The sequence below is a fragment of the Eufriesea mexicana genome, unplaced genomic scaffold, assembly GCF_001483705.2.
Source record: "Eufriesea mexicana isolate 0111107269 unplaced genomic scaffold, ASM148370v2 scaffold1809, whole genome shotgun sequence".
NCBI classification, from domain to species: Eukaryota; Metazoa; Arthropoda; class Insecta; order Hymenoptera; family Apidae; genus Eufriesea; species Eufriesea mexicana.
This window is the reverse complement of record NW_016909914.1, coordinates 284,041-310,208: the sequence shown is the minus strand read 5'-3', so window position 1 is coordinate 310,208 and position 26,168 is coordinate 284,041. Positions and strand designations below refer to the sequence as shown.

The 26,168-nt window shown below is 32.6% G+C and overlaps 1 protein-coding gene across 2 annotated transcripts in view; it reads left to right on the top strand.

Annotated features, from left to right (window-relative positions):
* LOC108549022 (kinesin-related protein 4) overlaps positions 1–25,741 on the top strand; it is a 237,398-nt gene extending 211,657 nt beyond the window's left edge. Inside the window, exons 9-10 of one of the 2 annotated variants that reach the window (XM_017902228.1) lie at positions 19,857–20,131; positions 21,295–25,741. In XM_017902228.1, the coding sequence (XP_017757717.1) occupies positions 19,857–20,131; positions 21,295–25,407 (4,388 nt within the window). In that variant the 3' untranslated portion in view covers positions 25,408–25,741. The remainder of the gene's footprint in view (positions 1–19,856; positions 20,132–21,294) is intronic. The other variant, XM_017902229.1, reaches the window with a different exon arrangement.
* The last annotated feature ends 427 nt before the right edge of the window (positions 25,742–26,168 follow it).

Below are 26,168 nucleotides of genomic sequence, written 5' to 3'. Positions count from 1 at the left end.
TACTTGTAGTTAATGCTATATATTCTCGTGTTCCTACTTGTAATCGCTGTTGCGACTGAAATTTGAGATTGAGCCAACATTCGAGCTAATTTCTTTTTCTTACGTGTTTTTGTAGTTCATGCATATTAGCATATGCAGCATGAGCAGTGTCGCAAAATTGGGCAGTAGTCAAAGTAATCTTGCTCCAAGTGTCAAGAAAATAGATCGACAAACACGTGTACATGGGGTATTCGACCAGGGCCGTACAAACGCATCTTTAATACAGAATCAATTTTAAACAGTCCATTAGTAAATTGTAATTTTTCAAATTAACCGTGATTATTATATGCGATTATTCAAAGCTATATAACATTCGCTTATTTTATTTTAATTTTATTTCATTGAAATAAAATCATTAGAATTTGTACAAATTTCCCTGTAAGATAATATATCGCAGTTTGTTTTATTTTATTACTGTAAAAATTAAATCGTTCAAATTAAAAATTAAACAATTTTTTTTAAAAATGGGTTATAATATTACGTATATTGTCACAAATTTTCAGACGCAAAAGATAGTCATATTATACAGGGTATCCTATTTAAATCATTTATAAAATCATGTATTTTTGTATATATTATTTGATGCAGCTCAAGTCACTTGTTGCGAAAAATCATTGGTTTAAAAGATGTCTTAATGTTAATTTTAATGTTATGTTAGTATTATTAATAACTATTATTAACTATTAGTAACCTTGAATAATTATTAGTACTATTCGAAACTAGCTTCTTCTACTTTCTAATATTAAAATTGAAATATTTTCCGAAGTAATAATTGGTTAACAATACGTAGCTTAGTATTTTTATATAAAAAATTACTAGTTGCGTTAAATTTAAATTAAGAAAAAATCTTAAAACTATCTAATTTTTATTTGAAACATATTTTAGTATTGTTAACCTTCTGCACTACGGTGATGAGTCTAATTCGTCACGATTTCTTCGTGCCAAATCTCATGATTATAAGCAGATGTACTAATCGCGAAATTATATTTCATGCGTTTTAATGTGCACGAAATTCGAAAAGTTTTCAAAATTTTTATGCAATTTTATCATGGGTGAAATACATATACGGTGCAACTAACTGAAATTAAATACTATTTTAATGCACAATTTTCCATAATTAAATCGTAACGCATTTTAATTTAGATTCGCCGTTTAATTTAGAGAACTGTATTTAACCAATGATACCTCTTCAATTGCAAATATCTTAAAAATTATTGAGTAGTGGCACCTATAACCGTATACCTTCACCATCGGGGGAACTACAATAAATCTACCATCCTATAAAATTGGAACTAAATCAGTGTCCCGAAGGCCTTGTAGTCTCGTTGTTAGTTAATTTAAATGGAACACCCTGTATAATATTTTGAACAATTTTTTCTGGTTTTTTCTATACTTCATATACAATATTTGCTTCATTTCCACTGTTGTGAATATTTACGTTTTGAAGTGATATATCATATAATAAAAATAAATTCAAAATTGATGGTATAGAAAACTCGAAGTATTAAATTATTCAAAATTGTAATTTATTTTTGGGGAATATAATATCTAACAATAGAATGAATAATTGTTATTGAAATAACAATTAATATGCACGTATTTTAATAGATTTTACTCGTAAATGAATTCGCGTTAGTCATAAATCGTTATGCCTTTCTATTCTGTGAAATTCTAAGGTAAAATATAGCGTTCGAGCCATAGTTAGAGCCACGGTCCGAGGCATGAATCAGTGCTGCTACTCGATGATTTAATTTACGATTTCGCAGTATCGTAACCCACGCTATACCTAAAAGAATTACGTGTTCCTCTGCAATTCTTTTCCTAAACTCGTTGCAGTCTCGTTCGATTCGTAGAAAAAAATTCAAACCCTACAAAAAATTTAGATTTAAATTACGAAATGTTAAAATACGGGAAACAAATTTGACTGTCGATATTAATCATTTCATACATCTTATCTTATATCTTATTTTTTGACATTATCTACACCGTGTGAGAAATATTTCTCAACGATTTTGTCGTTTTGCAGTGAAATAAAAAATTTTAGAATTTTTAGATATAACAAAATAAATTTAGTATATAAATTTTAGAATATTTCGGAATTAAAAACAGACACTAAATATTTGTTTCTTCTACTTTTATAAGTAAACACGATGCACGTGAAATAATCAGCTTTAATCCTTTGACTACTGTAAGCGCCTCATGGCGCTTAGAAATCTTGCGCTTGTAATAGTATGGACGCATAAAGGCGCTCGAAAATCTCTTTTGTTGTTAAATTTTAAGTACGTACAATAACAATTCAATGCAGGATACAAAGAAATAAATAACATTGTTTTAACGTAACGGAATTTTTTGATTATTATATTTGATTATTATACGGGACTTTTTGATTATTATTTGAATAGATTCCTACCATATGGCATGGCTGGTGTGTTACAAAGCCTGCCGTAGTAAAAAGATAAAAAAGAAAAAGAAAAAGAAAAATTATGAGATAATAAATGTCATCGATACATGTATCGACTGAATTAAACGGTAAGAAAAAATTAGTAATTCAATGGAAGATGAGAGTAACGGTTAAGGATAGAATAGCCTTTCTTTATTATGGTATTAAATTGACATTTCGTAGCGAAGACCTTTATCGATATATACGATTCAAGGTTAAGTTTATTTTTAATGTGCGATGCTCTTTCGTGCGAGTCTTTTCGATAATGGGGAGAACATTTTATGACTAGATAATTACTGGTTAGATAGATATACATATATAATAATACGTTATTAACGCATCCTCGAAACAATAATGACAAGTTAAAAATTTTTTACAGTTCGCGACCATAAGTTTAATTTTTATTTATTCCATAATTACTTAATAGTCGTAAAATTTTTTATTTTATTTTCCTAATCATCGTTTCCGCCGTTATTAATGTCATTGTCTAATAGAAATAATTTGTATTTAAATACGAATCTTGTTGCACGGGAAGAACACATTTATCTAATAAATAATAAATAAAAAAATATTAAGTTTTGAATTTCATTATATTTACAGTATGAATATTTCGCATATTTATTATGCGCTATAATAAATTCGAGAAAACAATGCTGTCGTGTAATATTCGTAATATCGTGTAAATTGATAATACGATGGATTAAACGTAGTATGTTTGTTCAGTCGTATAAAGTACAGTGTATAAATTATGTCGTGTAAATTTATCAGTTGAAGTATCTCTGACATAATTCGGATTTTGTAAAAATATTTTCTGTAGCAGGTAGAACGGGGTTAGGTTAAAATAATAATAGACTTTTATTCCGTTGAAGAAGTTTACGAGGTAAGGTCATCTTTTTTATTTAAATAGGACACTGTATTTTGTGTCTCTATACGTGATAGCAATTTTTACCAAGACAAATTCAACGACCTACACACTAACCTCTTCCACATAATTTTAATCAAATCTAAATATACTAAATATACATTAAATATACTTTATGTGTCGAGAATATTCAATTTATAATACACGATATATTATATTCATTAATAAACAGGTTATATTTAAAATAACAAGAACAATAAAATCTGGTTATTTATATTTCTTTAAATAGTTGCTTTAGCTTGCTATGTATTATATACGTTATACATAGTTTCCATATAAAAACTCATAATTCTCGATTAATCTTAATTTCAGTTTAAAAATTTATTCGTTTTATTAAATACGATAAAAATCCAGAATTTCAAAAATTTCGTATCAATTATAAGAAAAAAAAGAAAGAAAGAAAAAGTAATCTTTCGTATAAAATATTTGGTAAATTTAATTAATTAATATGCCATATAAATTTCAATTTTTAAAAAGTTTCACATTAACTGAAAAAAGAAGTTTGTAACCATCTCGATTTTTAATTTTATTCGCGGTTAATCCTTCCTTCTGCGAACGATACGTTTCGCGAATTGACAGTTGCTTCGAATCTATAAACAAGATATCTCGCATCGTAAAAAGAAAAGCGAGATATAGCACAGTGTCCGCTTAAATACGAGTAGTTCACGACCGAGCTTGGACATTTAACTGTTTAGATAATATTAAGCTTACTTTCTGCTTTGCAAAACTCGTATCCAGTTGCACTATTTTTAGGGAAAATAAAATTCAAATGTCAGACCAAAAATATCATATTAATAGTGTAATAATAATTTGATATAATCGAATGGCGTGTACTTTATATTTTGTTTTAATTCGAATAATCCCAATAATCTATCTGGGCAATCTCATAGCGATAAAGTGAAAAATCTAGTAACTTTTTCTGTTGCGATGATTCGTTAGCAGTGAGTCATCGAAACAAGCCGTAGTTAACAATGAAGTCTGCTTTCAGCAGGCTGAAGTTGCAGGGAGTGGTGGGGGTAACCCGTGGCTATCTATGTGGACAGTACCGTATAGGTAGTCTATAACATCATAGAAACGTATTTCGTCTATGCACGTGAAGATTTATATAATCTACTGTATATTGCAAAATTGCTGTATATCTGATTTAATTTAGATTCGCTCATTTTTAACCATTTACGTTGCTGAGTGGTCGTAGCTCGAGCATCTTTTAACGTTTAATGACCGTGCAAGAGATAGTATAAAACACCGCTTGATATCGCGATTCTTAATCGCGTTTGACGCAGAGGAAGTAGAATGAAAACGGTGGCGCGATTTCAATTGAAAACCTCTCAGTCATTGCGTATTATACTCGCAGCGAATGCAACTGTACTAAACAATCGACGTGTTACATTCATTGTCCGCGTAAAGCCGATACTTTGCCTAGTACCCTTACGACTCGTGTGTTATAAGATCATTTTTATCAGATTTGCGGTTGACTGGGACTTTTTCCGTTATATTACGCGCTTATCAAAATCGCGTTAGTCATGCTGTGATTCTGAAAAATAAAGGTAATTATCGAGTGTAGTTAATAAAAATTAATAAATTGTTGAAATATTAAAAATTTCGAAGAATACAATTATTTAAAATAAATTATTAAAATATTAGAAATTTCAGGAAATGAACTTATTTATAATTAGTTATTAAAATATTACAAATTTCGGAAAATAAACTTATTTAAAATAAATTATTGAAATATTACAAATTTCGAAAAGTAGAGTTATCTAGAATAAATTGTTTTTTTTTTTTTTTTTATTTTGTTTATTTTGTGACTGTTACCGATCATAAGGCTGCCATGTTCTTCGCTTCGGTTAAGTAATTTTTATCTTAATTATTTTTTGGAAATTATTCTATGCTACTGGTATATAAATTAATGTAACCCAAAATAAATAACAACAAATACAATTCTTCTAGGTATATTAATTTTAATCGAATTATTGCTATCATTGTTGCGTAAAGTATTTATATATACAGAAATTTATATGTTACGTTATTTATAGCTGACAAATTCGTTATTTTCCAAATTTCCAAAATTATCGTTATATTATTTAATTATATCGACGAGCAATAATGAAAAACTCGTTTTATTACAATGTATTGTACGTTATGTATACGCCGTAGCAGAGCCATTGGCGTAAGTTTGTTCCTAAAACACCTGCCTGAAAACGTTTTCTTTCTCTCTCTTGGGGGAAGGCTTTAGTGTTCAGGTAACTGTGAAGAGAGGTCTTTCGAGTTGCTAGGTAAACCGACTCATGCTATAGTTCATGCTACGTGAGCGGAATTCACTCGAAGCTAAGACAAATTTGTCAACTTCAAAAATTCACTTAGGTCAGAAGAGTATAGCCTTGCTACTTGGAATTTCAAATAGATTTCATTGTATTGTAATATACTTCATACCTCTTGGAGTACTAATATCTTTACTATAAATATCTGCCAAACTTTTAATTATATACATACGTATGTCTCAATAATTATTTTATGAGAAATAAATTAAATTAAATTCGCAATTAAATTGTGAAAATAATTATCTCGATATTGTAAACAAATCGTTAAATAATATTGCAAGTTTTGCTTGCAGTAATATTTTATTTTTGTTTTATTTTTTATTCTGTAGTACCACTTAAATTTTGCAAATAAAGCATAAACATAATTTTGTTAAATTAATTTCTTAAACTATTTAATTTAATTTAATTTAATAATTTGTTAAAATTTTTTTTAATTTTTCAATATATATTTGTCATAAATATATAGACTATAGACGATTATTAAAGACTATACTAATTTTATTTTTATGATGTAACGTTTAAAATGTCATATAAAACATTTTATAATGAATAATGCAATTTTTTATTATGCCAATTTATAAAATTGCCAAATCACGTTTTACGCGTCACATTGTCACGTATAATACAAATTCAAGGTGAAGTTAGGTTTATGATATAAAAGAAAATTATAATATATAAAGGCATGAGTTTTCTTACAATTAACAGTGAAGTAAGAAGAATCTTATAAACAAGGTCACGTCATATGATTCACTATGATTTAAATATGTACCATATCGAAGTTTAAAATGCACATTTCTGCAAAGTATATAGGACAGGAAAATTATTTTCTTATCTTTTGCGTTCAAAACATCATTTATCACGTTGTCAGGAAAGGTAACACGCAGAACCAAAAATAAGTACCTTATTTACTACGCGATTAAAGATGTCAGAATATATGTGCACTCAAAATGCGATTTCGTTCTTCTTATCTTAAACTGCTCTTCCAAATTAATACATGCACTTTTCTATGCAATTCTTGTGCAAAGCATTTATTAATATTATTATATTACAATTTTGCATTATCAGTATTATTAACGCAAACGCTATCGGTAATTATAATTTAATTATAACACGGACATTGCTAACACGCATTTGTTAAAATAATTTTCCTGGTGAAAGCTATAATACATTGTATAAATTTATATATAATTTTTATGAAATCTTTTACGATTTAAATTCATGGCTGATATATACGATGGACATTGCATAACATAAATTTATTTCGAAATATAATAATTTATTGAACGACACAAATATTATTAATATTTTGTCATTTTGTATCTATTATATAATTGAATATTTGGGCTAACATGAGACTTCGACCCAATTAAAAATATATAAATTGATATTAAATAAAACTAAATACAATCGACAGTACGTTAGATGTCAAGAAAAAAAAAACAAAACACTTAAATTGCCTTCCTTTGTGCTATTATGCAAGATGAATACAACTATAGCTGAATATTGTTGCGAAGAAGTCATTTGGTAGGTAATCATACACAAATTATGTTTGTTACATGTACAGTTAATTCAAGCTTTATTAGCGAAGTTAATTGTCCGTGATTTCAGTCGTAATAATGGCAAGTTGTAACAAAGTGTTACAAATATTCGTAACTTATTAGTTTAAAATGAAATAACAGTAATATTAATTGCACAATTATTATTATAGTACTTATAACACGGATTAATTATTAATTTCATATGTGGCAAATAAAATTTGTAACGTATTGTTCATAACCGCGATTGCAGTATTGTTTTATCGTTATGATTCAGTTCATTGTGATATCATTTTTCAATTATTTCTTATTTTTAGCATTTTTCTATCGACATGTAACAGATTAGATTAGATGAATTCGATAAATTATGTTCTATAAATTGAGTAGGTATCATAGCTTGCATTTTGTTATTCTTTTTACCGATACTTAAATAATAAATTACGAGTACTGTCATTTATAAGGAAAAATATAAATAAAGTGAATAAATGGAATAATATTTGAATAAGTAAAGAATAGGTTTCAAAGTAATTTTCGGAGATATTTAATTACAACTGGAATAGGATAATAAACTTAATAATGTAACTCGCAATATTGTCAATTTTTTTCACCAATAATTGATATTTCACATATAGGCAGTAGGTAGATGACTTTATAGTTAATTTAAAAGGTATTACTTTATTTATCATATTTTCAGGATTTAACCCTTTGCGGTCGATGTCCCCGTAGCGGGAACATTCGCAAATTGAAAAATACAGGAAATTACAGAAATTAAAAATTTTATACATTTACGTATTATATAAGTAGTATTAAACACAAATCAGTTTCAACAAATTCTGTGCGTTTTAATATCTATATATTGACTTTAACCACTTCCGCTGGAAGACGTGTCACGCACGTCGTAATGCTTTTGTGACAGAATCGCCAACAACGTGATATACACGTCGTTAGGCAATTGTTACAGAAACACTGGACCGTTCTGGCACACGCGTCTGTGAATTTCTTGCCAACGCAAGTGGTTAAATCGTATACAGAAAAGTAACTGCGAAACGTTAAATTTGCTCTGCCGAAATCTGCAGACCGTAAAGGATTAAAATTAATCGTTTAATTTATTTAAAGTTGATTAAATACAGGTTGAAATTATATGTAATGAATTATTATTATTAGCTTTTTCTAAGGAAATAAATATTCCTTATCTATTACGTGGTATTACGTGAAAATAAAAAAAATTAATAATTAATATTATACAATAAAATGTTGCGTTTACACAAATTTGTATTACTATTCGAGATATTTAATAGAATAGAAATTCAACTAACGGTCTATATTTTTCAAACACCTTCGGCTACACGTTTATTATAAATCTCCGTACTTGCGTATTTTCTCATATGCTCTTTACGTAACTACCTACATCCGTAACTAAATATCCAGTTATACAAAGATCATTTAATACCTAAAAGTACGAATAAGAGGAAGAAACGTTATATAAACTTACATTAGAATTCTATTAACTACAACTTTACCGTCAAATTTCATATTACAATTTTTAGTCATTTACATTTATTTTATAGCTAACTTTGATCACTGACCCGTGTACAGAGAACCTTGTTACAAGAAATGTACATAGGAGAATTAATGTGTAATTACTTCATATTTTCATACTAAATATATTAATAATGTGCAGATGCAAGATACTCAAGGTAACTCTACATATTTGTAGAAACCTTTTTATTTTCATTAATTGTTATATAATCTATATTTACTATTACAATATGCAGATTATAATGATTAAGCACGCAAAATTTACAGATAACATTAACCACTGTTTTTCTTACACCTTAATGACTGCTGTCAATCATCTGCAATATGTTTCCTGCGATCTATCTGGTATCATATAATATAACAGCTTTTTAATAAAACATGTTGATATTTTTTGATAGAAAATTTTATTTCTTAATTCTATTAGTTTTGTTAATTTTTTGATATTTACAACGATCATAATGACGATAGAAAGTTAAATATTAATTTAATTTGGAATTTAATTAAAATGTAATAGGAATACTTCAATTTTTTCGATTAACAATTTCGTAGAAATCTCATCCCATGAGGAATGACTTTACTCGTTAACGCTTTTCATTTATTTTGTAGCATCTTCAGTGACGTGTTATATTTATCGATACGTATCGTTCTCTTTGAATCGACAACTCGAACCAACTATGTAATTTTTAACCTCTCGTTAATGAAAATGGCTATAGTCACCCAATGTTGAATACTAATTGCATGCTGTGAGTGATTATACGTAATTAAATAGAAATCACAGTTTCGTATAAATGCATATTTATAATTGTGTATAACTTGATACATAACGTTGATTGTTGTTGCAATTATCATCTATGGTTGTGAAAAATGGTACGTTTTAAAAATATATTATCATTCGTGGTTTGCATTGTATATTGGGAACATGATTTCTCGATATGTTTCATTCGTAATACTTTTTATTTGACGTAACAAAAAATCAATACCATGACAGGGAAGCACCCCATACTATAACGCTACCTTGTTCATACTTTGTTATTGGTATTGGAGAACCAATGGACACACCTTTTGCCTTTCTGTTGACGAACCCACTGAATTCCATCAGATTCAAATAACTTAGATTTGCTTTCAATGCTGGAAAACATATTGAACGAATCTGCTATTTGGTATGTATTGAAAATATCTTCTGACACCTATAATGTACTAAAATGAATAAAAGTTTGAAAAGTAAAAACTTTTATTTCATTCGTTTACTAAAGTTTGTTCGATGAATAGAAATAATAAAAAGTACATAAAACACTGTTTTCGTGGGAATAGAAATAATAGTAGAAAATATAGAATAGAAAAATGAATAAAATAAAATAGAAATATTAATAAAATATCTAAAAGTAAATATTTTCGCATAACTAAAAGTACAAGAAATTCTAAGATTCAATTCAATCGTTATTTTACTATACATAATTACTATAATAAATTGCAAAAATGAGAAAAGGGAGGTCAAAGAGAGGTCAAGTCCTAGGTTGACTCTTCGATGTTAAAAAAAATTAAATTTTAAATAATTTCTTCCTTTACAATATTACTGGGTCAGCTTTAGTATCCGAGATATTTGCAATATTCGATTACTACTACCACATTGAATTCAGCGTACACGTACGCGACTGTAGCAGTGCGTGTGTCAACGTTAACCCGTGACTTTTGTACCATTCTGACGGTCAGCATCTTTTGTATTTATATAACTGGTGAGTCTAACGATCAAATTTAAATGGACTCTTTGTAGAACCACAAGCAACCCTCTGGTGAGAGAAAAACAAACTTATCTCTAATCCCCATTTTCATTAGCATCCTATATTAGCGAATTTAGGTTAGGTTTGAGTGAAATTAATATCCCAGCCAGCCTCTGCAAGACGTTCATCCAAACAAAATTCAAAATCTACAAAATTATCAAAAATGCAGATACTTTTTCAAAAGTTCACCCCTTAAACATCCAGATTCCATATGCTAATCGTAAGTTTGTGTTTGTATAAACAGTAAATGAGTGGGGGGTGGGCCAAGGCTAACACACGCGTTCTGTAATAGTAGGAATGGAATTTTGTGCAATAAAATGACATCTTGAAAGAAAAAGTTGTTCAAAATTTGGCCTCTTTTAATATATCCCATGGGCATCAAAATCAAGTTGGATCCAGTCGATCCATAACATAATCCAAAAAAAAAGAATACATAAAAATGAGACGTAACTAACAAGAAACCAAATTTCCTTTAAAAAAAATATATATTGTAAACTCTTACTCTGTTATATAGAAAATAATTAATAGAAGCCATTTTATAACAAGAAATCTGTTTGAGATTCTTTTGAAACCTTCCGGTTCCCGGTGACACACGCTATGGTAGCAGTAAGTTAGGTTATGTCGTCACGGTTTTTATCTTATTTTAGTAGTTAAGACTCTGAGTCTACACCAGTGCTTCCAAGTTGGCCGCATCTGTCGCTATCGCGCTGTCTCTCTCTGTCTCGGTGTGTCCCTTTCTCTCTTTTCGTCACGCGATGCTATATAATCCCATTTACAGTCATGACACTTTCGATCGATAACGAAAATTTGTGAACCTATAGAAATTATAATCCCATGTAGCCGTAACCGACCATGATCCACATTCTTTCTAAATATCTTCCAGCTCTGTAAAATATTCGCTTGAACGAAGCGTACGTTAACGTTAAAGCATTAAGAACGCAATTGAAAATTTCCGTTTTGCAAGCAACGATGTGTACTGACCTTCGTTGCGTTTCCTTGAAATTCATGGTCGTTTGAAGCTGGATACATTTGATTTGTCACGCATCAAGGAAAGGGGCATGTTTGTGAGGAATATTTTGTTTGTCGGTCGAATCTCGTACTATACTATACACGCACTATATATCGAATCGCGACGATGTCAGGTGCAGTTTAGCGAGACCGCGCTTCGAATAGCGAGAGTCTCGGTTCGTTTTTATTTTTCCTATCTCTGTTCTGCCCGCTGTCGCCGGTTTAAAATTAGCTCTCCCTTGCTCTCTATATACACCAGGCTGAATCGATGCGTTGCTGCGCCGCACGGTCAAAATGAGAAAAATAGAAAGGAAGAACGAAGAAACAGGGGGGAAGGAGCAAAAAAAGAAAACACGCGTAGGGATACAACGGGGTCCTCTTTCGGGACGAAACCTCGTTGAAGCTTGTTCATTTTTCTCTGCCTTTTCTGTTTCCTGCCTCGTTTCGATGAATCGTCGTGGTTTCATTTAGGGTATTATAGAATAATATAAATACACGGCGTAATCCCCGGGTACGAAAGGAAATCTGAATTGCATCCTCTGTGCTGCTGTAGCGGCTTTTTCTTTGCCTGGACTGTACGTAACGAGAAGTGTATATAGGGTAGAATAACACGGTGGAAATAGTTTTTAAATAAATAAAAAGCGTTTTTCACAGCATAAATCACAATCTCCAGGATTTATTTATTGTTTCTAGTATACGCTATTTGTTAGAAGTAACATTTTCTTTGAATAACGAGTAAAAAATATGCTCGCTAAATATAAACGAGACTTTATTAAATATATCGATGAATTATTCTTCTATACTCTGATTTGTTTTTTCTTTCTTTTTTATAATTAACTACAGTGTTATTTATCATTATTTTTTATCAATATTATTACACTATTATAATAGCATCATCTAATATTACGTCACAATGTTAGAATTCGAATAATCAACCGAAAACGTTCTTCTCGTTTGTTGTTATTCTCAAACGCGAAACGCTGAATTAAAAATTATTTGCTGTAAAAGCGAAGAAAGTTTCCGTATCCAAACATTCGATATAATAAATTGATTAAATTGCAATACGAACAGATCGCAGGATATGTAAACTGCACTTAAAAAAAAATTTTGTCGATGTGAAATTAACTAAACTATTATTGGATAAAAAATAAAAAATAAATACAATATTAAATAATATTAATAAAAAATGATGAACAATAATTTTCAGTATCGTTACTTTAAACAAAGTAATAATAATAATAAATATTGCTCGTTATTGTTTATCATTTGTTATTAATATTATTTAATATTGCATTTATTTTTTATTTTTTATCCAATAATTGTTTAGTTCATGTCACATCGACGAAATTTTTTTTAAGTATAGTTTTCATATCCTGCAATCTGTTCATATTGCGATCTAATAAATTTATTATATCGAATGTTTGGATACGGAAACTTTTTTCGCTTTTAGAGCAAATAATTTTTAATTCAGCGTTTCGCATTTGAGAATAATAACAGACGAAAAGAACGTTTTCGGCCGATTATTCGAATTCTAACGTTGCGACGTAATATCAGACGATACTTGAATAATAGAAATTCACTTGGAGGCTGAAACGTAGCCGGAAAGCACGATGAGGCGTAATCTAAGAGAACAAGCCGAAGAAAAAAGCTATCCAGCTAAAATAGTTGTTGACTCGGGAGGAAAACCTAGTAGGTACGGACATGTTGAAAGTTGCACGCGGAGACCGTTGGAACGGATTCGCGTCGGTGGTAAGGAAGGTTAGAATTAGGAACGAGTTAAGACAACGTTCTCCGCGTGGGTTGCCCTTTTTTTGGCATCCCTTAAGCCTGTTTCCATGTACACTTCTGGCTTCTAGAGCCTTCGATTACGTGAAGTGGTAACTGCTACGACTTCGCTGTAGTTAAATTTTGTAATAGCAGTATATCCCAACTTTTTTCTCGTTTTCAACGGAAAGGACTTCGTATATCGTTAAAATAATATTATCGCCATTGATAAGGGTTATCATGGAATTAAAGTTAAGCTGCTTTTATTTCAACACGAACGTGGGATAATGTTGAATTATTTTCTAATTCCTGTTTTATCGATAACAATTTGCAAATTGATACTTGCCAATTTTGTACCGAAGGAACTTGGAACATTCGTAATATCATTTTTAGCTGATATAGTAATAAGTATTAATAACGCGTTGATGATTACATAGATTATATATATATATATATATATATATATATATATATACACATGTATGTATATTCGGTTATTTTAATCGGATGACGGAAAACAGTGATGAGTAGTTTCAAAGCTATTATACAAATTAAAAGTTGTATAATAATATTAGTAATAGTAGTAGTAATAATAATAATAATAATAATAATACAAAATAAAAATTTTAAAAATTTCGTGGAAATAAACAATTTAAAATTAAACTCTGCATATAGGAAACTAGTAAGTATTTTTAAGGATTTTAATCACAAGATGTACCGGTTAATAACAGATAATTTTCTTCTCTATGTATTTTGTTTTATTTTATCTAATGCCATAATGTGAAGTAATAAATACTTTTGTTTAATCTGATACAATCATTCTCCGAGATGTTTATAATTCAAAATAATCTCCTTTGGTAATCTTTCAACATCGTCGTTATCTTATACAATTTATAAATCGTTCCCTAATTCCACTTTTTTCTTCGTTTTAGTAATCTTGTAATATTTATTACGTGCTTATTGACGCAAGTATGTAAACGAGAGTAATTTAAGTAATCAAAGTTATTACGAATTTAATTGAAATCTGTAAAAACTAGGAAAAGGAAGTAGAAATTAAATTCATACATTCTATACCATTGCAAAATTTCCAATTTCCCATAATGTGTAAATAATGGATTGAAGAATTGCACAGCAGCATATCGAAATATTCTGCGATCCAAAACATCGTAAAGTTTTTCAGAAAATGTTATCTAACTTTGTTCCCCAAATAAAAAATAATCTTTTTACCTCAGTTATCAATTAATACGTCAAATGTCATTCTTATAATGATAAATTATTATAAAGTTTCGCTATATAAAATATAGCGATTTATGAAAACAAAGGTATTTTGGAAAATATCGAAGAGCTTTGAACACATAAATGTCATGTTTACAACTTTAAAAATGATATCACATTTTCTTTACGATGCATTAGAGGTCTCATGCATATAATAATAACAATAAATTTTCTTCAGACTTCCATAATTTCAAAAGTGTTTTACGATGTCAACATCGTATAAATTATTTTGCATATATTCATATAAATATCATATTCGTGTTACAGTATAGTGGCTAAGTATCGTAATAATTCCTACTAAAGTCCAAATGGTACTTTTAACATTGTATAAAAATGTTTCGAAATAATATATTAATGGAAATATTTTTTTCGAAAATAATGCTTATCATATTTACGCGATATTATAAAATATTGCAATATTCATGGTGCTATAAAATTACTTTATAAAATTTCAATAAAAAGAACAATATCGAATGATTATTGGAATATCATTTTTCTGCCACAATCGAGTAAGAAATGAATTAGTTCTGCATAGAGGAGAAGAAAATTATTTAAATTATTTAAAATATTATATATATTAATCCCCCGTTTTCAATTACAATCAAAAAATTCAAGTTTCTTTCGAAATTTGAATTATTTTATTACGAGTAGATAATTAATTTTATATTTTAGGTATTGCGTTAAATAAACAGAGCTTATTTTGCCATTAAATCTGTAACAAATTGTCACGAACAATTTAGGTCTGTTAAAGATATTAAAAATATTTTTACTTAAAATAACACTAGCATAGTAGATACGTAGTAGTAATACGTATTTATAGCTTATAATATAACTATGACCCGAAATAAATAAATAAGCGAAAGAATATACATGATTTGCAAATAAAAATATTTGATAAATACCAAAGTTTCTATTTTTAATATGAAACCTACATATCAAGAATTTTTGGTTTCTTCTAAGTATCCCAAGCTTCTTCTTCGCATCCTGACATTTTTTTAAACACGATTCAAATCATTATCGTGTAAACTATTTTCTTTATTCCCTTATTTTGGTCATGGTTTCATTATTCATCGATTTCGTTATTTTATTTGTACATCGTTAATGTTGCATTTCATGTATTATAACAATAGTATGTTATCGCTGTGAGAGCAAAAAATGTATCTATTTGATTATGTGTATATATGTATATTTCTATTTATACTTTTGTAAAAATGTGTTTTATGCATTAGAAGATATCTAATGTTTGTCGAAGGCAAGATGGAAATTATTTTATTCTTCTATGGTTGATCGATTCATTCATTCGTTCGTTTTATTTCTCCAGGAATGTTTCGTTAATAATTTGAAAATCATTTTCTGTTTAAAATAATATTTTTCTAAAACTGATCTTCGGATCAAATAACAAAATGCAATAAAAGTTCCAGTAGAATGCAACAACAAAAATATTTCAATTTAATAAATAATTTAATAAATTTTCTCATGAATGAATTTTGAAATTAATAATGATTATTATCGTATTCTAAATTATTTCACGAATAATAAAATTATTAAACGTTATAGATAATTTTTTTGTCCTAAGTTACAGTTGGATGATTATTCTAATATGACAATTCAACATCTCACTATACTAATTGTAATGGAAAACGTTACACGATAATACACGCTTATTTTATGTCGATTAATTTTATACAGTATGATGATTCTAAAAAATTAAAATAAATTGAAATGTTTTTAATTGGAATATATTAAACGTAATAAGAAAATGATTTTCAAATAAATTTTAACCTCACATATTAATAGCAGTAAAATTACTTGGAATGGTTTTTTATTTATTTAAACATAAATTAAATGTCACAAATATAATTCATCGATAAAACACGATTAAAATTTCATAAATCATTTGTATCTACGATAAAAATTCATGGTCATTTAAATTAAAAAAAGAAAACTAAATCGAGATGAGTTTAACGAATGCAATTATTCAAATATTTTAATATTTCGTATTTCGTTGAAATTCAATCAAGTGCACCAATTTCGAGAATAAAGTGGTTTTAATATTTTATTTACAAATTTACCTATATTCCCATACCTGCAATCAGATTTCTATGGTAATACTAGAATTCCTTGCAGTGTATTTATTTAATCCCTGAATACGAATGTATAGCTTAATTGAACATTTATTTCGGTATATCCTTTGCACTCTAAGAATTCTTTATAACATTTTTATCGTTATCACGGACAATTTTGTAGCGGAAAACGTTCTAAAATTAAAAATTATTTCGAAAACGAAAAGAGAAGAAATTACGAATAATTTGTCGCAATGGTGCCAATGGAATGCACCAGGAACCTTTCCACCATTCGTCTAAGAATGGGAAAATCAAAACTTTGTAAATGCCAAAAAATTGTATTCGTTAAGCCTGTTTCCACTCTTACCGACACGCAAGTAGACTGAAAAAACTAGTTGCAGAAAATCGAATTGAAAAAATAAAAATTCACGATTCATCTCGTTCGCACCCTTCTCCACGGTGTTCCAGTGACGTTAAATAAAATGATATAAAAGCTGATAAAAAAAAACTCATGTTCAAAAGCATTCCCATGGTCGCAAATAAAAATATGAAATAAACGAAAGGAAAAAAGGAAAAAAGGAAAAAAATGAACACGGCTGTACCACGTCGTCCACGTTACCAACGATTTGCCAGAGTACATACCTGTATATGACCCAAGGTAAGGGGTCGATGGTGATTGCCAGGGATCTAGCTTAAATCTGTTGGGGCAAGGCAGAACGTGTGGAATATATCGAGAAGGGTGGGTCGATCAGCCGGCGGGAGCGATGGCATCCCGAATGAGAGTATGGGGTGAAATTGATGGAACACCGGTTGCTCGTCTTTAAAGCGAAATTCTGTGCACCGACGACAGGGTGAGTCACATTGTGCGCAAGGCCAGGACCAATCGTAGGAGCGGCGTTCCTGTCGGAGATGAGGTGCGACTGTTGCTATACGGTGTGGTGGTACAGGTGGGTGGTGGCAGGGCCGTCGCGGAAGGGGGTGCTCCGGGGGCGCACCGGGGGCTCTCTAGACTAGATCGATAATGCATCTCTGGGCGGGCGTAGTTCCTCTTAGTCAGCGGCGATCGCTCCTGCGGTCAGATATCCTTATTCGCTTGCTTCTGAAACTCGTGAGTATCGTCGCATTTCTAACCGTCACCAGCACCGCGTCCGGCAACGTCGACGAGTTTCAACCGTCTTCTTTTCTCTTTTCTCGCTTGCGTGTTCCGTTCCATTGCGTATTTTTCTTTTTCTTTAGCGCGCCTGACCGTTCTGCGGGGAAAAAAAGTGACGCGCGATCGAAGGCAGAGGCAGCATCGATTGCAACCTGATCTTCTCCGACCCTCCATGCTTTTTTTCTCCCCGCGTTCGCTCGCCGATGCTTCCAAACCGTTTTTTGCTCCGTCTTTAAGATTCTTCGTTTCGTGCTGCGTTTTATAGCTGCGTTCATTTCCTTAAGGTCACGGCTTTTCACGCGGCTTTATATATAACTTCGTACACCCGTGCGTCCAAGTGCCTCAGTTCTTCTTTCCTAGTCGGTTATTTCAGGATATATCCTTCTTTTCTTTACGTTTGTGTTTTTTTGCTTTCCGTTTACCAGATCTGTGTTTTTAATTGTTATTGCAAGCATCGTGACGGTTTGAAAGTGGAGAAATCGAAATTAGTGAACGCCGTGATAAGCTGGCCCCGGAATATAGAACGGTTCAATATACGGTTTACTCGTTTAAGGTGTTGCACCAACCGGGGCGGATTGTTGCTCTTGCAACCGCCCGGAAGCTTCTACAGTCGGAAATGAATGTGACCAGCTATCGATTTTCAAGTGTTCAATAGCCAAGTCTGAACTTTTTTAGGTAATTCTATGTCAAAGCTTTCTCTGTTCCTTTTTTCTTTCTTCTTACATCTCTGTCCACAATTTTTCTTTTAAAATTAATATACTTTATTTCGTATCTTATTTACTTTGATCAATATTTTGTCAAGTACACGATATATTAGAGTTACTTTTCACGTTACCCGTTTATTTCAGACACGTTAGATTTTGGTCAGAAAGTTTGTAACGTTAGCGACTAATTTAAATTTGTTATGCAGTTATTATTAACCCCTTGAACTACGATGTAATTACAACGATTGCGCATGGAAAAAGTGTTTGATCTATTTCATTCGCAGAAAAGTTGTGCTAAAATTTTAGAATTCCTTGAAATTTTTTCAAAATATAAGATACAAGTGATATAAATGTAAGTGATAAGTTAGACTCGACGTTGTAGTGCAAAGGGTTTAAAAAGATTATTTGTACTTAAAAAGATTGTTAGCACGAGAAGTTACAATTGTCTATGTAAAAAAAGAGGAAAAAAAGATTCTTTAAAAAAAAAAACAGGTTCATTTTTAACTGTGAGATATTCTTGAAATTAATCAATAACAATTCGTTATGTACTTCGAAATTCGATTAAAATATAAATATCAATTATTTTTTACAATATCCATATAGATTGGAAAAAATTTATTTATTAAACGAATTAATTAGTGTTCAGAATTTATCGAACTTACGTTACTTGTTTTTGTAATTCCTCTTTTGAAAAATTATTAGCAATTTGGCTTAGAAAGAAATACCGCAGAAGACTTGCCGTAGAAAATGAAGCAAAGTATAATTTTATTTCGCTATTATACAATTTATTTCTTATACTATATACTTCATGCATAACAGCTATTATGCTACTATCGTTATTCAAACGCCAAAGCTGTTTTTCGTAATAATTCAATTAGCGTATTTATCTGTTGTAACACGCTTAATTCTATTATTCTGTTATTACAGTTGAATTTATTAACATTTTGAATTATTTATCGTCGGTATGAATCGTTGACCTTTCGTTTCTTACGAATAATTTACGATACATAATTAATCGTTTACCCGATGTATACTTTGTATCTCGCGAATTAAGCGTTCTATTTACAGTTTATCGATTGGTTTCGTGCAAATGTAATCATTTTTTCGACCAAGTCGAAATGGACGTAGTAAAGGAAATCTTAACCGTGGCTTCTGCTTTCTCGTCGCTTGTAATATACTACACGTTCAAGAAACATCGACGTGTATCTTTATTTCGTTTTATTTTACCCGATACAATTTTATACGTATATATTTAACGATATTGCGATTTATATCTCGTAACAACGATAATTTCATTGTCGATCATTCTTTGCAGAACCTCTTCAGCCTGCACTGATTCGCGAATCGGATAATGTAGCAGACAGCGAAGATTCCGAAGACGAGTGGGACTACTATCGCATTGATCCAAACAAAGAGAAGAACTCTGCGACATCTGTTGGCGAACCGCAGGAAACGAGAAGTGTGGAAGAAACCGCGACATCAGAGCTACCTGTCCAAGATACCGAGTCGAAAATCCAGTCCGAAGGCATAGAGGAGGATATTAAATGCGAAAGTCCGAAAGAGGAATCGCCCGAGGTTATTAACACAGAGGTATCTTGAATTTGTCTTATGCTTATTACTCGTTAGCGTCACTCTAGCATTCGCGAAGCCTCGAGGGGAATGTTATTTTGAAAATTAGGTTGAAACTGCGTACAAGTTGACAAAATACTAATGGTACCTATTAATATTTACAATTTTAACCCGTTAACTGGACCAGTTCCCAATCAGAAACATCTGCTGTATACATATTTGGAAGTGGCTGTCTTATTTTAATGTTAATATAATTATATAAGATGACAGATTGTCATATCGTTTGATTAACATATTGCTGCCCTACGATAAAATAAGTATATGGTTTTGATAGTCTCGATGATAATAATTGACTATTAATGGCGATGAGAGTCAATAGACCAATGGTGCTTTATTATTCGAAAAAAAGTAACAAGAGATCTTATATTTAGCATTGATGATTAATAGAGTATAAATCGATTTGATACAATATATTAAGTATCGTTAACTATATTTGAATGTATTTTTTTCCGAATCCAGTACAAAAAATTCGAATAATTAGGAAACGTGAAAAAATTTCATTTTTTCTTCGATTAAATTTTCAAAATAATTGCATTTTAAAATCTATCTAAAATAATAACTTTATTTAATATACATAAAAGAAGAATTACTTTAAAAAGATTATCTTCTCTTAGAAAGATCTTTATTACGCTTAAGTAGTATTATTTACACGTGTAATACTATTTATAGGTACATAATACCTGTAATAGAGTTCTAACGTTAAAATGTTAGTTGATTTATAACGTTAAATTTAAGATTCGTATAAATTAAACATTCAATGGCAAGCCTCGAAGCTATACGATTCGTTGTTAGAGATACTAATAAAATGAAGGAAATAATAGTGTGATCGATTTACGCGTCGAGATAAATTTAGAATATATTTTTATCTCTTTCCGTCATTATGATATTGCTGTTAGAACGATTTTGCCTGATACATTTTTAGCCCTGGTCTCCTTCAGTTATCAATCGTTTAGACTATTTTGAGTCAGATCAAAACCAAATATACTTCTCAGATAATATACGAGCGCAATTTTACAAATATTTTGCTTATCCTATGATTCAACTTTTCCCTATAATTCAACTTTTTCCACCGCTTCAACACGTAACATTAATTTTTCTAACGGCAAATAATTCTTCACAACTAGATTAACGCCGAGGACAAAACAGAAGATCTGGAGACAGTGGAAAAATCTTGCGCAGAGGAGCAAGAAAAGCCGAAAGACATGGATTTTCAACTGAATCCTAACGCAGCTGAATTTATACCTGTTTCACCACAATTAATAGGAACCACGATGAATCTTGTCAAGGATTATCCCGTTTCTGGATCACCGTTCAAGCAAGTACCACAAATGGACGACATTCAAGTGCCCAGTCAGAGCGAATTCGAAAAAGAAGTGTGCCAGAGACCAAGAGAAGTTGAAACTGAGGACAAGGAATACCAAAACGGTGATAAACAGTCGCGCCAGCGTAACTTCTGCACCGATTTCACAGATTTCTCGTCTGATCGACAATATAGTAATATGGACAATTCCGAAGTTTCATCGATGAAAGCTGAATTTGGAGATGAATCCATAGCTAGTTTCTTGACGGCAAATGAATCCCACAGAACAGGTACCTCTGCGATAGATGAGTCGTTTTCGAGCTCTGACCGTGAATACGACATTGCCAAGGACCCGATGGCCATGTCCTTTACACCTAGCGATTTCGAAGCAGCATTCGACAAAGGTGTCGACCTGAACGCTGTTCATAATTTGAGCAATACCGATTTGGAAGAACGAAACGGTATCATAGACAAAGAAGAGGACAGACTCATTATAGAATTGCCTAACTTACAAACTGGCTCTGCCAATTTAATAATTGTACCTAGTACTGCAGAGTCAGCAGATAAGTCAACATTACCAGAAGAAACCGCGGAATTCGTGAACCTGTCTTCGCAACAGGAAGATAACGAAGATACTTTCATCGAGCACGCGGATGAATCAAAGATCAGCACGGACGACTTCCTAAACGTGCAATCAGATTCTGTTCAACTGGAACAGCAAGAAACTGGCCAATACGATCACTCTCCTTTGACTGAGAATTATTCTGCTGAATTTGAGTCGGAAAAAGAAGCCATATCCGTTGATAATGAACAACCGCTATCACCTTCCAGCGTTGACATAGACGAAACGAAACCCATAGACGAAGCGAGCGAGGATGCGGCTGTTCCTAGTAGTGATCTCCAGAAAGAAATTTGCTCGAACGAAGCTGACACTCCTTCGTCGATGTCACCAGTCCCTGATGCAATGGAAAGTGATTTAACAGCTCCCGTGGAGAGTACAGAGGTTCAGTCTTCCATACCAACACAAGTCTCATTGCATCCGACAGCGCCAGAGTTCTTCATGCCTGGACAGTATAATCTACAATCCTTTGGTATCGAGAGCAGTAACGAAGTTTGTCAATTAACGAAAGAAGTAACCGATGTTAGTTCAACGTCACAGCCGGAAATAATTGATACTTATCAAGCATATTCGATAGAAACCGGTAGTGTGTTCGAAGCAGTTAAGAAAGATTCGATTCCAGATATGCAATTCGATAAAATGGAAGCCGATGAACTAGTGTGCGCGAATCCACCAATTCAAATGAATTTATTAGATTTCGACGAAGAGCAAGTTTGCATGAAACCACTTCAGATCCAATGCGAACTGACACCACCTCTTTCTCCCGAAGAAGATAAAGAAAAACTTATCGACGATATTACTTGTCCCATCGATTCGACTGTCGTTACTGAACAAAAATCGGAAGTAATCGAATCGAAAGAAGTTCTAGACGAGACGACTGTTGTCGGTGTTACCGCGGAACAAGTAGTAAAAGCGATGGAGGAATCGGTAGAACCAACGATACCAGAAACAGAGAAAATACCAACCGAGGACGTAACTGTTATCGATGATACCGCGGGGGAAGTAATAAAAGCGATGGAGGAATCAGTAGAACCAACGATGCCAGAAACAGAGGAAACAGCAGCAAAAGACATAACTGTTATCGATGATGTCGCAGAGCAATCGGTAAAAGCGATGGAGGAACCATCAAAACTAATAATACCAGAAACAGAGGAAACTACAGCACGAGACGTAACAGTTATCGATGATGTCGCGGAACAACTAGTGAAAACGGTAGAGGAACCAATAGAATCAACGATGCCAGAAACAGAGGAAATAGCAGCACGAGACGTAACTGTTATCGATGATATTGCGGAACAAACAGTAAGGACGATGGAGAAACCGACAGAACCAACGATACCGGAAACAGAGGAAACCACAGCACGAGACGTAACTGTTGTCGATGATATCGCGGAACAAGTAGTAAAAGCGATGAAGGAACCAATAGAATCAACGATACCAGAAACAGAGGAAACAACAGCACGAGACGTAACTGTTACAGCTGATATCCCGGAACAAGTAGTAAAAATGATGGAGGAACCAATAGAACCAACGATACCAGAAATAAGGGAAACAGCAGCACGAGATGTGGATTTAATAAAAGAAGCTACTTTGAATTTGTCCGATTCTATGCAGGAATTCACAGGTTTGGAGAATCAATTACAGCCCAAAGAAGAAGAAGAAGAAATCTTCAAACCCAAGATTGTCGAAGACCTTCAAGAAGAAATTGTAAAGAAACAGGAATTGAAAGACGTCATAGAATCAGAGAAACCCTCGGAACCTGTAATCGATGAACTGTGTATGATACCAGATAAGAAGGAGGTTCAAGAACCTCTGCAAGAATTCAAGGAACCGGAAATCAAAGAATCAGAAATTGATCTATTAAAATACGGGGAACCGGAAATGGAGCAAAAGATCGAGCATTTGGAAATCAAAGAACCAACAGTTCAACAATTTGAGGTTGATGAGCTACAAATCAAAGAGCCAGAAGTTAAAGAGCCAGAAGTTAAGGAAATAGAAATTAAAGAACCAGAAGTTAAAGAACCAGAAGTTGAAGTTAAAGAGCCAGAAGTTAAAGAGCTAGAAGTTAAAGAATCAGAAGTTAAAGAGTCAGAAGTTAAAGAGCTAGAAGTTAAAGAGTCAGAAGTTAAAGAGTCAGAAGTTAAAGAGTCAGAAGTAGAAAAGGTGGTCGAAGTCTCAGAAAACAAAGTCATTGAAGGAGCTGTACTTGCAGCAGCCGCAACTACAGCAGTCGCAGCAAGTGCAATTGCAGCACAAAGCAAAACGAAAGCAAAACCGTCTACTACGAAATCAACGAAAAGTACGATGTCCAAAGCACCTAAATCAACGCAAACGTCTCCCTCGAAAACCGCAGCTTACGCGACACGATCGTCGACAACGACGACAGCAGCAGCAGCAGCAGCGAAAAAGCCATCAACTACTGCGCCCTCTCGTCCAAAAGACCTAGACGCTCCGAAGAAGTCGACACTTTTAGCCACGACAACTAGCAAGCCATCAGTTCCGAAGTCCTCTCCGAAAGTAACGACATCGACTGCTGCAGCGAAGCCAGCGAGCAAAGCCAACGTCGGTACTGCTCCTAAACCAAAAGCTGCCACGACATCAACTCCTTTCAAATCATCAGTTACCGACAAGAAACCAACCGCGAACGGCGACATAAAGTCTCTAAGCAAACCAGCCGCAACCAAACCTCCTACGAAGTCACCATCAGCGACCAAAACTACGCTAGTCAAAACATCTACTACGCGAATGTCCAGTGGAACAACGGCAACGACGAAGTTAAGACCCACTTCTGCCAGTATGACCACAAAATCTAGCACAGCTGCGAAACCAAGCGCTTCTCCCACATCTACTGCCACCTCTGCCAACGCAACAGCCAAGGCTAGACCGAAAACGGCTCCAGCCGCTGCAACCACACCGAAAACTCGCATGTCCTCCACGAAGGCTCCGATAATAGACAAACAAGTAAAGGAAACAGCCAACAAACAGATTTCCATGGGGCGAACTAGCACCGCTTCTGCAAAGACGACCCGTTTGTCTGCGGTCAGTTCAACCGCGAGCACGACTACGATGAAACGCTTGTCCTCAGCGTCGAAGACCACCACGGCGGCATCATCGAATAACAAGTCTACAACGGTATCGAAAACTTCCAAGACCTCGTTGAGCAGAAAAACAACGTCTGACAAAGGGAAAGTTATTGAAAACGGCGTATCCGAAAACGTTGAGATAACTGTAACGATCGAGGATGTGCCGAAGAAAGACCTGTCGCCAGTGATCGCTCCAAACGACAACCAACTGATCCACGAAATGAGTTCCGATTGAATTAGCGGCACACGAGACCGGTTTCGATCTTAGCTTTATGTCAATCGTACGTTACGCACCGATAAACGTTACTCTTTCTTTATCAGAAAGAGAACATCAAAACATCCGCTAAAAAGTAGTTTCTTAGGAAATATATAACGAACCGGAAAGAGTTTTTACTATAATTAACGTAAAATATATAAAATATAATATATTAATGTGTATATGTACCGATGAAGTAATGAGTCTGTTTATCTATATTGGCGAAGAGAGAAAATGTGCGAGAGAATGAGAGCGAGTATGAGAGAAAGAATGAGTGACAGAGAGAGAGAGGGGGGGGGGGCGAGAAAAAGAGAGAGAGCGCGCGAGAGAGCGAGGGTGTGTGTAAGAGAGAGAATATACACTAAAAAAAGAAAAAGAAAAAACAAAATATATGCTATCGCTTTTAACTGCTTCGATCGTGCTGGAAATGTGATGTCTCGCTGGAAGCAAAAAATATCTAATAGAGAGAGATTCGAGGGGTAGAAAAAAGGAGAAGTGAGAAACGTGAATAATTAAAAGTGAAGGAAAATATCGATTGTTTTTGTAAATAAATCGACGCATTTCCACTAGCGGTCTCTGATATTAGCCGAAGGGGAGTGTTCACACGTGGTGCTGTAACTGGCCTGTAAACATGACATTTACACACGCAGCGCAGGTCCATCAAGTAGCCAACAGATAAAAATTCGGGATTCGGAGGGAGTGTTACGTCACGCTTGACTATGCGAGTCGGTTTCTTAACA